General features: G+C 40.8%; 1 protein-coding gene across 1 annotated transcript; it reads left to right on the forward strand.

The window, feature by feature from the left end:
• Window positions 1–582: 582 nt before the first annotated feature.
• TAL2 (TAL bHLH transcription factor 2) lies at window positions 583–12033 on the forward strand. Its single transcript, XM_063128458.1, is given in 2 exon segments — window positions 583–661; window positions 11426–12033. Coding segments are annotated over 2 exon segments (450 nt in total). The 3' UTR covers window positions 11797–12033.
• The last annotated feature ends 2058 nt before the right edge of the window (window positions 12034–14091 follow it).

Consider the following 14091-nt stretch of genomic DNA (forward strand, 5'->3'; position numbering starts at 1 on the left):
CTGCAGAAGTCCATTTTTCACAAGGCATTTTTTTAAACGGGTGATTTCCACAAATAATTTAATTTCTAAGAAAAGTAGTGCCAGTTTTCAGGCTACCTTAGAAGCTACACCTACTGATCTAAAAAGGTCTCCCCAGCCCTGCCCCCAATGCCAGGTGTATGAGAATGGGTTGCGGCTGCTTAGTGGTGAGGAACACTCTGAACATGCTCAGAGGTGCTTCTTTTGTCATTTCTACTGCAACTGGCTGTGCCTTGACACTTGGAAATCAGTTCCAGGGTTGAGCCTCTCCAGTGTCCAGAGCCAAAACCCAAACTAAGCCTGCTGTGTTTGCTAGACTTTGGCCTTTTGCAAAAAGAGCCTTTTTCTGGGTTTTCTTCTAGGCGCTCTGGATCTACAGTAGCACTGGCGTTTCAGAACAAAGCTTATATAGCTGCCATTTCCACCTATTCTACCACAGGCTAGGATTCTAGCAGGGAAGAAGATGGAGCATGAAAAGAATCTCCCAGGAGATGTCGAATAAGCTCCCCGGATCGCTAGCACTAGTGGTGACACGCGCCAGACAAAGGAGCTGGCATTCTATAAATGAGGCAGCAGACAGGGATCGGCAATTGGCTGGATTGTCAGGAGAGAAGCTCTTGCGTTTCTGAGCTGTGAGAGCAAAGTACTAAGAGGAGAGAATCCTCCTTCAGTTGAGTGTGAATTCTTCTGTAAAATCTGCTTACACCATCTTTAGAAAAGGTAAGTTGCAAGCTTTGCGTCTTCTCTCTAGCATTTTAGTCATTTGTATAACTTTCCCAAATGCCTGCCTACACTTCTCCAGGTGTAAAAAGGGTTGTGGCAAACGCAGTCATTTTCTGGGACAGCCTTTTGCCATCCCTGGTTTCTGGGAAGGATTAAGAACCTCGGCGTCTCTATTTTGACACACACGATACAAAAAAATGTGGCACACGACTCCGGCGGTGTACTTTACAGGTGACTCAATTCAGTCATGAAGTGCAATCATGTCTCCTCCGCTATTTTTCACATTGTTGTTGACATAGTTTAAGCCCTGCAATTGGAGTCTGGCAGCGGAGCCATTAATTTTTGTTGCATCTGAAGAATAAAATTCCACAGATGAGTACGTGTGTTCTAAACTAGAATCTAAAGTAACATGGAATATCTACAACCTTGTGAAATCCTATTCTAAAACTTTGCAACGGTATAACTATTAGCATTTAAGATCTTATCATTCATTCTGTTTAAAACCATGTGAAATGTTGGTCCCCGTATCATAAAAACTCCACTAAATTGGAGCACGAGAGTTTGATACCTTCTTCCTTCTGTGTACATGCCACTACATGGGATCTATACAAAATGATAGGTCTACTCTCTTAAACCACAGCTTTGTAGTTCATTTTGTTTATCTATATGAATTTTGAAATCTTTAATAACAAGACAAATTCTTACACTTTAGCATGCAAGGCAGTTAGTCCAAGAAGAATATCTCTGAATATTTCTGTAGTGTTTTATATAGCTTTCTGGAGTTACCCCAAAAGATATCACTAGAGATCCCTAACTTTGCATTCCTTCTAATTACTACATAAGCATCCTAATTTTACATGCACTACATAAAAGTGACTTATTGAAATCAGTAAATATTTTCCATGTAAGGTATTTTCAGGGATATTTCCCTATAATGTCTTTGAGAGTGAGATGTCTTGTTTAATTTAAAAATAAATAAATCTATGACCGTATCAACCATACATTCCCAAATTCCTCGCATGCAGTTATTTAATTTAATTAATTAATTTCTAAGATTTATGTATCACCCTCTAGCTAATAACTCTCAGGGCGAGATGCAATAAAAACTGGTTCATTTCGGATTCATACATATAGATTCAATTTAAAATAACATGAGTCTGTTGCAAGGACTATTTAGCAATTTTTTGTCCATTTTTCTACAAAGCAATAAAAAGATAAGAGTAATAACAGAGCAAAGCTGCAGTCTAGTGGAAATATTGGGTCAAAATATGAGCTTCTTTGGTCATTTAGCAAAATATTATATGCAGAGTTCCATTTCTTTAATGTATGCTTGCATTTTATGGATGTCAGGCATGGCCCAGTGAAGGTTAAACACTTCTGATTTCACCAGGAAAGATTGAAGCCCATGCTTAAATGCATTTATTATGGCTATCTTGTCAATATATTTTGGATTAAAATTTCGGAACTGTCCTTCTCATCAGACTAAAGGCCAAACTAGACATGATCACGATGATAGCTCTCCGGTCCCTTTAAAATGAAGCCTATTTTGGCAGGTTATAAATACAAACTTTTGCAAATAGCAGCAGCAGGGGCATTGGCAAATCAGATTGGTACTGCATCATGGGGCTGGGTGGGATGGATGGTTTTACCCTTCTCCTCTGCCCTGTTCCTTTATTTATTTGTTTTATTTATTGCATTTCTATGCCGCCCAATAGCCGAAGCTCTCTTATAAAAATCCCCCCCACCCCAATTGTTATCTGTCTTATTAGGAAAACATGTTTTTCCTAATAGGGCACATTGTACCTAGAAGGGGTGGCAGCAATCGTAACGAAGAAAACGGGGGGGGGGGGAAGGATGCAACCCTCCCTCTCCTATGCCAGGTCTCAATCTGGATTCCCCCCCAGCTGTTGTTTGCAAGAGTTCAAAGCAATTAGACAGCTAATTGTGCATCTCCCGTGTAACATCTAGCTGCTGTCACACACACCCCATGTGGATTGAGACTGTGATGTTGGGGGAAGGGGGGCTTAACCCTTCCCCTGCACCCTTTTTTGACACCCGTCTGGGAAAACAGCAGCTCCAGGGTGATTGGGTTAAGGAAAACAACACAGCGGAAAGGGTTAAATCATCTCTCTCCTAGTATCGCGGTCCTGATCTGTATTGGGGTCCTCCAGCAGCTGCATCTAGCCTTTGCGGGAAACCCAATCACAGATCTCCCGCCATCTTGAGTTCTTTGCCATCTTTTGCTCTGGATATTTTCCTCTTACATTCCCCTCTCCCTTTGAAATACGCTGGATTTTATTTCATTTTTATCTGTATGCTTTAATTTATATGAAATAAAGATCTTGTTTACAAAGCCAGCCAGAATCAGTAGGTAGCTCTTCCTTGGAAAAGTGGATTTGGACAATGATTTTTCCTTTCAACCCAAATAGGGTACAAACAACACAAGATTACTACCCCAATGATAGACATATTTATTGAGGGCTAGAACACATTATTTCAAATCTGTATCTAGCAGCTACGTCCCCACCCCATTTTTAGTCTAGAGTTGATGTAGGGGTACAGCTAGGCTAGTGGCTTCGATTCTGCTGGGACTGTGAATCCATTCTGAGTTTCAGTCAGAACCATAAAGGAGCTGTCCAAGGTGCTGAACTGTGGATCGCTCCTGGTTCTGACTGAAACCAAGAATGGATTCACAGCCCTACTGAAATTTTAGCCATTAGCCTCCAATCCAGTTCTTAAAGGCCTCCCTAGACCCACACTAGGGCCCTGATACAGAATGGGGCCCATGCAACAACTCTACAATAAAAATGGGGGGTGGGTGGGATTTCAGCTGCTAGACACAGGTTTAATGTAATGTCTGTTTTGGCCCTTGGAGTCTAAATAGATGTGGTTACCATTGGAGTCGTAATCTTGGGTTGTTTGTTTGGCTACATTTCTAATTGTTATGTTTGGGGTAATTTTTTATAGAAAAGCAGGCTTCCTTTGGAGAAATGAGCATGACTTACAATGCAGTCCCATTAATTTCAGGGGCACTTAATTGCTGCATAATCACCCTAATCCAAAATTCCACAAGGTTCTTTGCACACAAGTGTTGTAAGAGAATGAAGTCCCCGCTGCTCATATGGGAGCATTCTGTGAACACTGGAGCCTTTGCATGTGCACCGAAGCCTCAAAGTCAGGGCTAACATGTTTAAGAATGTTATACACCTACCTTAAACATTTGTACGAAAATGTTTTTTGTTTTTATTTTCTTAAATTAAAATTAGAACAAGACTAGGTCTGTGTGTTTTTTTAAAATTGATGTTCTGTGTCTGTTGTTTAAAGCAAGTAAAACAACTAAATTATTATGTTTTGGCTTTGCATAAATGGTTAATTATAATGCAACACCAGTAGCTGTGAATGCAGTGAATTGTTTTGTTATACTTTTTTGCTGATCAAGTAAGTGGCTAGACAGTGGAATATTTAGTCTGTCTGAAATGAGATTTCGTCTTTTAAATTACCACATAAAACTGAGGTAAAATGGAAACACACATGGACTGAGAAATCTCAAATAAGTCTCAGTTCGTGACAGGGTTCAGAGCAGAACCGGTTTATTGGGTTAAGACACAGCAGAACATAAAGATAACAAACAAAGAAAAAAACAAAACTCCCTGTGAAGGTGTATAGCGTGCCTTTCATGCACTAGTGAAAAATTCAGTCTTCATCTGGGATTAGAAGGCAGGGCTTCCAAGACCAATGGTGTGGCTGGGTCAGCAAGACTTTAGCCCCTGCACCTATCTGTATGGAAGTGGATTGCTAGCCTCAGTTATTACAGGATCCATTGTGTGTGATACCATCGTACAGGCAGGACCGACTACATGCTACCCTATACTTTTACCGTTTATAAATAGACAGTAGATTTTAAAATGCCATTTTAAATATTGGTTTAATCGTTGGTAATTTTTATTTTGTGATGATTTTGTTCTTGCTGTGGTTGTAAGCTGCTTTGAATGACAGAGAAGCAGGGCACAAATATTTTAAATGGATAACGTATGTTGCATTCAAGCTACCATGGAGCCATGTATGTACTGCTAAGCAAACAGATATGTCATATATGTGCCAGTGAGCAGTTGTGCTTGGTTTTGATTTCTGACTGTATAGTTAGTGTGAGTACGCAGAAGAACAAAGCAAAAAAAGGCAGTCTTCGTGTGTGCTGTACAGCGAGAAAACCTTGCTCAAGCACTCTCACCCAAAATGGCGCCTTGTGCTACATATCTCTGCCTATAACTACTATGCATAGCTCTAGGATTTGGGTGCTAGTTTCTATCACAAAGCCAACATTTATTTCTTGGTTAAGAAATATGTGACTGCAAGAGGACACCTATGCCTTGCTTCTATTGAATCTAGTATATTTCCATTCCTAAGGATAGCAACTGTTGCCGTTTACACCAGGCTCTTAAAAATGGAGACCGTGTTTATGTATTATGACATTTGTATTGTGCTCCTTCTCCAAGAAACCCAGAGTGGCACATATGGGGTTGTCCCATTTCCCCCTTCACAACTACTAGGCTCCATTGAGTCCAATGGAGGATGCCCTCTCAGAGTGAATTGCACGCATCGGGGTGTGTGTGTGTGTGTCTTTGCAGCAATCACAATGTGTGAGGAAAGGATTAATCTTCCCCTACCTGCGTGATACGGTTCTGAGAAAAATGCAGGCAGGGGTGTACTTGCTATTAATTTTTTACTTTATTGATGTAATTGCAAGTGATGTGTTTAGAGTCATGTCTTGCGTGGCCCTCAGTCAGTTGAATGCTGCCCGTGCTGGATTCAAGCCTTCCATCATATATCCAGGGCTGGCCCTGCCTTGCATCAAACTGAAGCAACCTGCTTCCGATAGCACAATGGGGTTGGAGGGGATAGATGAAGGCAGGAATCGGTGTCTGAATAGTGCATCATTTTTTAAAAAAGGGGTTAGCGTTAGTGGGAGCTGGTGTGAAAACGTCATGGGTCAGAACTTCTCATCTCTTCGTTTATTATTGACATTTGGTGTACAGGGTCTTATTGCATGTTCTCAGGTTCCTATGTTACTTTATAAATAGAAAAGAGAACTTGGGACCCATGAAAAATTCTGAAGTGTAGGAGATTTGGGGTTAGTTTTATTTATTTATTACATTTACAGTATATACCACCCCATAGCCAAAGCTCTCTGGGCAGTTTACAATAGTTAAAAACAGTGAACATTAAAAACAAATATTCAAAAAATAATTTAAAACCATCAAAAGCATAAAAGCAATATCCATCTTTAGAAGAAGAGCATCCTCCAGTGTTCTCACTTCCCTTGTGAACCTTGAAGTTGTAAAGAGGCTATCCCATTTGTTGCTTCAGTGCACAATCCGGCACATGTTCATACAGGCAAAAGCCCTACAACACTGAGCATTCCCCAGCCAGCATGAGCTTAGAGGAGGCCATTTCCTTCCCTTCCACCTGTCCTAATGCTCATGCCTATATGTACTCCTTTCTGCTCTTAGACTTCTCTGGCAGAAGGCTGGCCACTTACGATTTTTTTTTAAAAAAAGAGGAAATGCCTCATCAAAGAAGCGGACAAAGGAGACACAAATTTGCATAAAATGTACATATGCTGATTTATATGTATACATGCCAATTTAGGAATAATAATTTGAATGGAACTACAGTGCATCTCAGCATAATGCACAACTGTGTCCTTGCCTGTGCAGTCTGCTGTCCAGGCGCTGAAGGTCAACAGTTCTTATGGCTATTTATCTTTAAACTGGATTTGAACTGGAGAGACCTTCACAGGGTCCTCTGTGAAAGAGGATACATGGCCACCCTAGTGGGTAGCATAGATATGCAACCTTTGTCCCCTGTTAGATAAGATTTTGGGATTGGATAGGAGGTGGAGGGGGTCATTCTAATCTTGGATGCATTTTTGCAAGGATGGGGGGGCTCTATATTTAAGACCCACTTCTACCCTGTTCTGCCCCTGTAACAAAATGTTCGGGCAGGTTTGGTAGTTGGGCCTAAGGAGAGCTGTCTGTCAAGCGAGAGGCTCCTCCTCCTTGACAGAACCAGGGAGGGGGCGGAGCACAGCCTGACTAACAGTCTGAACTTGTCAGGGTTGCCCTGAAAGAAAGAAGGTGGTAGATTCAATCTAAGCCTATCAGTGTCACACACCTATATATAGTAAATAAACTCTGGACTAGTGTAGCTAGGGACTGTTTCTTTTGTTTCTCTTGAATATATGTTCCACATGTTTTCCATCTGTCAACCCCGCCTTTTTGCCCATGAATCAGTAAGCCCCATTTTAAATATTCAGTGGGTTTGGTTTTAGAAATCTCTCCCTCACAGTGCCTTATCTTCAATCCTGGTTACTGTGACTGGATTTAGGGAAATATGCAAACAGAGTGACAGTGATACTACATGAGAAGTCCCTGGGTATAATTAGTTATTAATATTGGAAAGACTCCTAAGTCACAGCGGGGTGGTATAGAGCACAGCCTCCATTTAGGCTTTCATGATATTCACATGTGGACATCTTACTTTACTAATGTAAGGAGCAAGTGGGACCCACGACAAAATATGGCAGTAGGGAGTATTTCTGTTCAGAGTTTCAGCCAACCAGCGCCGTGCTCCTCCTGCTTTTCATCCACAACAACACTTAATGCTTTGTAGCGGGCTACTGAGGATGCTCTGTCCTCACTAGGTTGTGTTTTGCCCTCGTGTCTCCCCCTGCCCCATACATTTCCCCCTGAATGTCTTTTTTTTTAAACTTCTCTAAACTTAGGGGTTTCTCTTGTGTGTAGATGGTGCTGTTTGGCTACATAAGGATCAGCACTTGGAAAATGAGTTCACTCGTAATATATAGAAATATTTCTCTCTGTGTTAAATGGTTGTACCATTTAACTTTTTAACTTCATCATACTTTTTTGCTATAAAGAGTTTTGCACCATCTTTGTTATCCAGCGGAACTCGCGTTTGGGAAAGTCCATTTCTTCAGCTGCTAGTCACATGCAATGTCGTTTTTGTGCACACAACTGTAAACCGGATCTGGGCCTTAAACCTTATTGAAGCTTAACACCGAGGATAGTAAAAGCAAGTTCACACATGCATATATACACGTCCTGAATTATTTGCATTTGGTTAGAGAACACTCAATAGCTCAATAGCTGCTGCTAAATGTGTGAACCAATTCCATTAAAAAGTAGTGTGGATGGGTGGGTAGAAGTTCTGTTTCTGGTATTTAATCCACGATTGCTCATTCATTCATTTGTCTCATAAGATGCAGTCATAAGATGTTGAACAGGACATTTGAGTTATTGAGCTATTTATAGATCTGAACAAATTGTATTTCTTATAATGACTTGTTTCCCACCACACTATAGAGAAGTTCCTTGCTAGCCTGTGACTATTGCCACTGCTTGAATGGCCATTTAATGTGAGGTGCCTGGCAGAAAAGTGGCTTTGGGTGAAAACTGTTAGTACTCCTTAAGCAGCCTGAATAGATTTTCACGTACAGATGCTGCCAGAGCCCCTGCTATTGAAAAAGAGATTTTCATCAGTTCCCCATGCATTGGTTGATCGTTTGTATAACAGGCTTTGGGGGAATCTATATCAATTTTGTTCCTTTTGGCATTTCAAAAAATATTTTAAGTGGGAGATGATGAGGCTTTTGGGGTACTATAACTTGTTTGGCTGGACTTTGTTCTGAGTTGCTGTTAAGTTATAAGCGTTGAAGGTGATTAACTAACACAAATTTCTTTGTTCCTCTTTTGCCTTTAGTCAAACGGGGTTTGTAGTTTTTTGAAACACTATTGTCCGGTTCACACAATCAAGTAGCCCATCATGGCTTATTTAAGCCACAGTGGGCTGTGACATGTGCAGCCAGCCATTTTGAATATTTAAGCTACGACTGCAGCTTGTCAGGTTGTCTGAAGGCAGGGAGGGTGAGTTGTAGGCATAGTTAACAAACCACCCATAACTCTAAAACAGCCAACAATCCACCCTCCCCTGGTTCGGATGACACAACAAGCCGTGATCGTGGCTTGAATATTCAAAATATTCACTGGCCCATGCCACACAACCCATTGTGGCTTAAATTAGCTATGATGGACTGCAGTGATCATGGAAATTCAGTCTATATAAGCTTACAAAACATGTATGAGTGTATGCACTAAAGACAACAATGATGCATTGGTTTCCAAATTCTAGGTTGTTGTCATGTGTGAACCTGGTCATTCTGACAAATTATGGTTTGTTAACTATGAAAAATCCAGAAAAAGAACCCATGTTTTGTTGTTGGGTTATGAACTCAGTCTTGTTTAAACTATGGATTGTGTGAACTCAGAATGATGGGCTGTTCATGGGTTATTTCACAAGGCTACAGAGGCTGTAGGCAAGTGTGGTCAAAGAACTCAGCAACCCTACATGCTAGTACTACAGTGCCGCAAATGCATTTGTGATACTGGGAGGGCAAGGGTGAAGGAAGAAGCAAAGAAACAACCCAAGGATTGAGAATAGAAACCATGGTTTGTCTGATCATCTGCCAGACAAACCCTGGGTAGGGCAATAAACCATTGGTTAAATAAACCATGGTTTAAATTATGTGCAAACCATTTTCAACATTCTGGCATGTATGTGTGTGTGGGAACTATCTCTGGATGTTAGCTCCTCTGTACTACTACTAGAAGCCCTACTGGTTGAAAATACATTATTTATGGTCAGACTATTTCAGCAAACATTTAAGATTCTATCTCTGCAAATTACTTTTGGGTCAATGTTATGACATGTTTAGATTCATGCAATGGGTGTGTTCACACATGGATGCCATGGTGTGTGAGTTGCTTCTGAGTTCAATATGCAATCTAGGTTGCTCTACGATCTTCGAACCCAGGCACTTTGGTCACAGGTTAAACAACCCAATGTTAACCTATGATTAGTTCTTAATTTTGGATTGCTTAACCTACAAACAACCCAAAGTGTCTGGCTTTGCACATCATAGAGCAACGTACTATCAAGCCAATAAGAAGTGCATATTGAAGTTGGAAGTGGTTCACCCCCTGCACATGCCAAGGCAAACGCATGGTTAATTACTTAATTAAACCCACAATTTGCCACTGTTACATACAAATCAGTCTAAATCTCCTGGAGCAATTCAGTTCTGAAACACAAAAGCATTTTCTTTGAATAGATCATCCATGCGTCTTAACCCAGACAGCTATTGCTGTGCAAAGCAAACCCTAAACCCTATGTTTTAATAATGTTTGGCCTTTAAAATGGAGAAGAGTAAAGTGCTGGTATGTGATGAGCAGTGAAGGCATCTTCAGACAAGACCCAAAGCAAGCAGTCAGAACTGGGTCACTTTGGATCTTGAAAGTGACTCAAGATTTATTGCATTATTCTGGAAGATTTAGAGATTTTTGTTTGGAAGGCTAAACTAAGAGAAATGCATTTTAAGATGGAGCAAATAGATAAAAGCTGCAATCCTATGCCACTTATTTGTGGATAAGCCCAATTGAACACAGCCTGACTTGTGAATAAACACACGTAGGAGTGGGCTGCGTGTTGGGTTACCATAAATGTTCCCCTACCTTGTAAAATAGGAGGTACCAGCTCTTTAAAAGGGATTCCCAGGTTGTAGAGGGCCCTACTGTTTGCTGATCTTGTACAAATGTCAGAGATACAAGGATACATTTTTTAACATGCCATCTAATAGAGGAACTCACAAAGCCCACTATTTGCTCACAGGGCTTGTGCTGACAAAAGAGGAGAGCAAAAGAAAGGAAGAGGGGCAGCTCTGGCTGTCCTTCCACAAATAATGCTGCTCATACTGGAGAGATCTATTAATGGGTAGCCAGTGACCTTTTGTCTCCTGGAGCATTTCAGAAGCATATAATCAAGCATAACCCAAATAGAGAGGCAGGGGTCTGTATTTGCACTTTAGATTGAAGCTGTCTTATTTGTCTGTCTTACTTTTTATAAAATTTCTGGTTTCAATAAACAAGGAGTCTCCGAACCGGCATTGAGGAAAATGGATGTGTATGCTAGTTTCGTAGGTCTTTTGATTTCTCAGCCATGGAATTTGTTACTGCAGGACATGTTCCACACAACCTGGGCTATGTTCAGTGATTTACGGCTTCCCAAATGCTTTTGGGTTATCTCTCAGTTTTCACATCACCACAGACACAAAAGCTTTTCAGGGACTGGTCACTTATTCAGCTGCTAGGCAGAAACTAGTCCAGCGAAGAAAAATCCAGGGATGTACATGAACGGATGAACGAGCCATTTGTTACTTTTTCAAAGATGAAGACCCCTAGGCAAATGTAATCACTACTGGCCAGGTCTGCATATGTGTTTGGGGGATACATAGCAAACTTACTGGACCCACTTGATAATCCCTTTATTTCTGTGACAGTTGTTTAAAAAATTGTGGGGTGATTTAATGGCACCATTGGCTTAGGTTCTGACTTCTTTGTATGCATGCATGAGGTGTGTGTGCTGGGTCAAAATTTCATATCAGGCCTGGAATCTCCTCACTGGTGGCCCTGCTATTAAGAACCTTTTCTCAAAAGCTTCAGTGCTGGGGACTATAAATGCAAATATCAGCGGCTGAATGTTTCTGTTCCATAGCTCCAGTTCAACTGGCCCTTTCATTATGTGCTTTATAATTTTCCTCCTCCTCCTCCTCTAGTTCTGCCAGTCTTAAGTATGACCAGAAAGATCTTCACCAACAGCAGGGAGAGGTGGAGACAACAGAATGTCAACAGCGCATTCGCCAAGCTGAGAAAGCTTATACCCACTCATCCTCCGGACAAAAAGCTCAGCAAGAATGAGACCCTTCGCTTAGCCATGAGGTACATCAACTTCCTTGTCAAAGTGCTTGGGGAGCAAGGCCTGCAGCAGACAGGGGTGACTCCGCGAGGAAGAATATTGGGGCTATTCCAGCAGAGTCCAAGTTTGGAAAGCATGGAAGAATTGACTCTCATTGAAGACTCTGAGGTCCCTTCTCCCAACACAAGCAGCAATGTCCCAGAGTGCTGGTCAGAGACATCCTCTCCATGACGAACCATCAGTCAGGGCTGTAGTCCTGGTAGTAATTTGATAGTTCCCCTTTATATAAGTTGTGGGTTGTTTGCCTATGTACAGTATTTATTTATTTATCTGCTCTTTTAAGTGTATTTTGTGTAAAATATTTCTTTGAAGATGGTAAATTTCAGTAATTAAAACAGAAATATTCAATCTCTGGAAATTAATCAGGATTCCAACAATTTAACTTGCCACAAAGCGCTTTGATTTCAAGGCCAATGTGTCATTGCCACATAAGTGAAAGCTATACTAAGTTGAACAACAATATAACTTTTACACCCAATTCATATGATTCTTGTGCTGGTGAGTCCCCTTCTTGCAGTGGGGTGAGTCCTTGACCCTTCCCCACCTCCTGTAATTATGACATGAGTGCTTCATATGATTTCTTCCCTGCTTGCTTAGGAGGAAGTAACACATGAATTGGGCCACCGCACTTACGGCTGTTTGAGTGAAGATGTTATGTCACACATTTTGGGAGGCGTGTGGTGAAAGCAAGGCTATGTGTCCACTCTTCCACTACTCAGTAATTTATAAACTGGACCCTAGTAGAGGGAAACCCAACTCATCTTCAATTTAAATTGTTTTAAACGCCATCCCCTGGAGCAACTTATTGTTTCTAGCAACAGTTTCCAGAGAGGAGACCATTTTCTTGTTTTCAATTTTCATCTTCCTACACCTTTTGAAAAAAAAAAAAGAGCTCTAGAGCAGAGGTCGTCATTTTTCTTACACTTTTTGCTACAGGTGTAAAAATATCTAAGGTTGGCACTGCTAACAGCCTGTTTTCTCCCCTTTCACCAGCCATGTCAGTTATGCATTGCTTAGGATGCCGGCATTTAATTCCATGGGTTTTTTTTTCTGATTGCAGCCTATGTCAAAGTAAAACTAGATAAAATCTAACCCAGAAATGTGTCATACATTTGCATAGTAAAACTATGTGATTAGGTGGAGATACCTGCTTCAATTTTAATCAAAATTGCTAAAAGAAGTAAATTGAATTGGAGTTGTGTTTCCCCCCCATTATTTAAACATGTGCATCTTTAAAAGGTGTGAATTCAAATTTGATTATTTTTCAGAAGAAGCAAATTTTCAAATTGGATTGTACATTTGGAATAAGATTCTCAAATTTGGCTGTAAACCAAAATTAAAGCGCAACTAAAAACAAAAAGTCTATACCGTCTAAACTTAACAAGGAGGAACTACTCAAGTTTCCAGTGAAGTGTTTCCTATCCAAGGCAGAGAATAGAAGACAACTGTTCCATTGTTTTTGACATTTTATAAACCAGTAAGCTTCTATTTGGATGTATCTACAATGAAATGGAAGCATCATACCACCTACTTTTTGGTATCAATATTCATCGAAGACAGTGTTTCCCAACCTTTTGTTAGCTTAGGCAAACTTTTTTTAAAAAATGTTTGTAGTTGGACATACAATTCAGGTCCAAATTACATGTGTGATTGGTTGTGTATTATTTACTAAATAGCAGCACTGGGGCCCCTGACTTGACTGGAACTGTGGTGTGGGGAGATGGGACATCCATCAGGAGGGAGGCTTTCATTTTCACCAAAGGTAAATTTGCTCCCAGGGCAAATAACTGCAGTGGGATCTCCAATTTGGACTGAGACCGTAGCAGGGCCAATGAATTCAAGCCCCATCCCTCATGCTGCAGGCCACTGTGACTGCTATTTACTAAAGAAAAAAAGAGTATGCATTAATCATGTCATTAACATGACTTTTAGTTTACTCTCCAAAAAGGTTCATGTCTCAGAATAAGCATTAGAATTACTGGTTTATGGAGGATTCTACCCCCATGTGACTTTCTGTATGAGTTATTGATCTGGATGGTGCCCTGATTGGCTTTCAGTTAAAATGTGGTCACACAGAGATGCAATGGGTGGTTTTGCTCTGTGCTTGCTTTGATAAGGAATGATTGAATTAGTCAATCGCCGCTATAGTATGGACACAAGAGAATGACCTGCTCCTAGAGGAGGAAGCTGTTTGGAAGCAGGTAAGGCTGAAGCAGAGAACCATGCAGAAAGACAACAAACAGCCTCATCTATGGTTTGGGCTCACAAACCTTTAAGAATGTAACCACTTTATTTCTCATGGCACACGCGTGTACCCCAATATAGTTTCAGAATTATTGATATTCTAAGATGCTAAACTGCTTTCTCTGGCTCTTATAACTCCTAGGTTACTGTCTGCGTTGCTGACCTACACTCTGTGTATACCTCAATGTAATAAAGAGCACTTTGCACACTGCAAAGTGTTCT

The sequence above is a fragment of the Elgaria multicarinata genome, chromosome 6, assembly GCF_023053635.1.
Source record: "Elgaria multicarinata webbii isolate HBS135686 ecotype San Diego chromosome 6, rElgMul1.1.pri, whole genome shotgun sequence".
Classification (NCBI taxonomy): domain Eukaryota; kingdom Metazoa; phylum Chordata; class Lepidosauria; order Squamata; family Anguidae; genus Elgaria; species Elgaria multicarinata.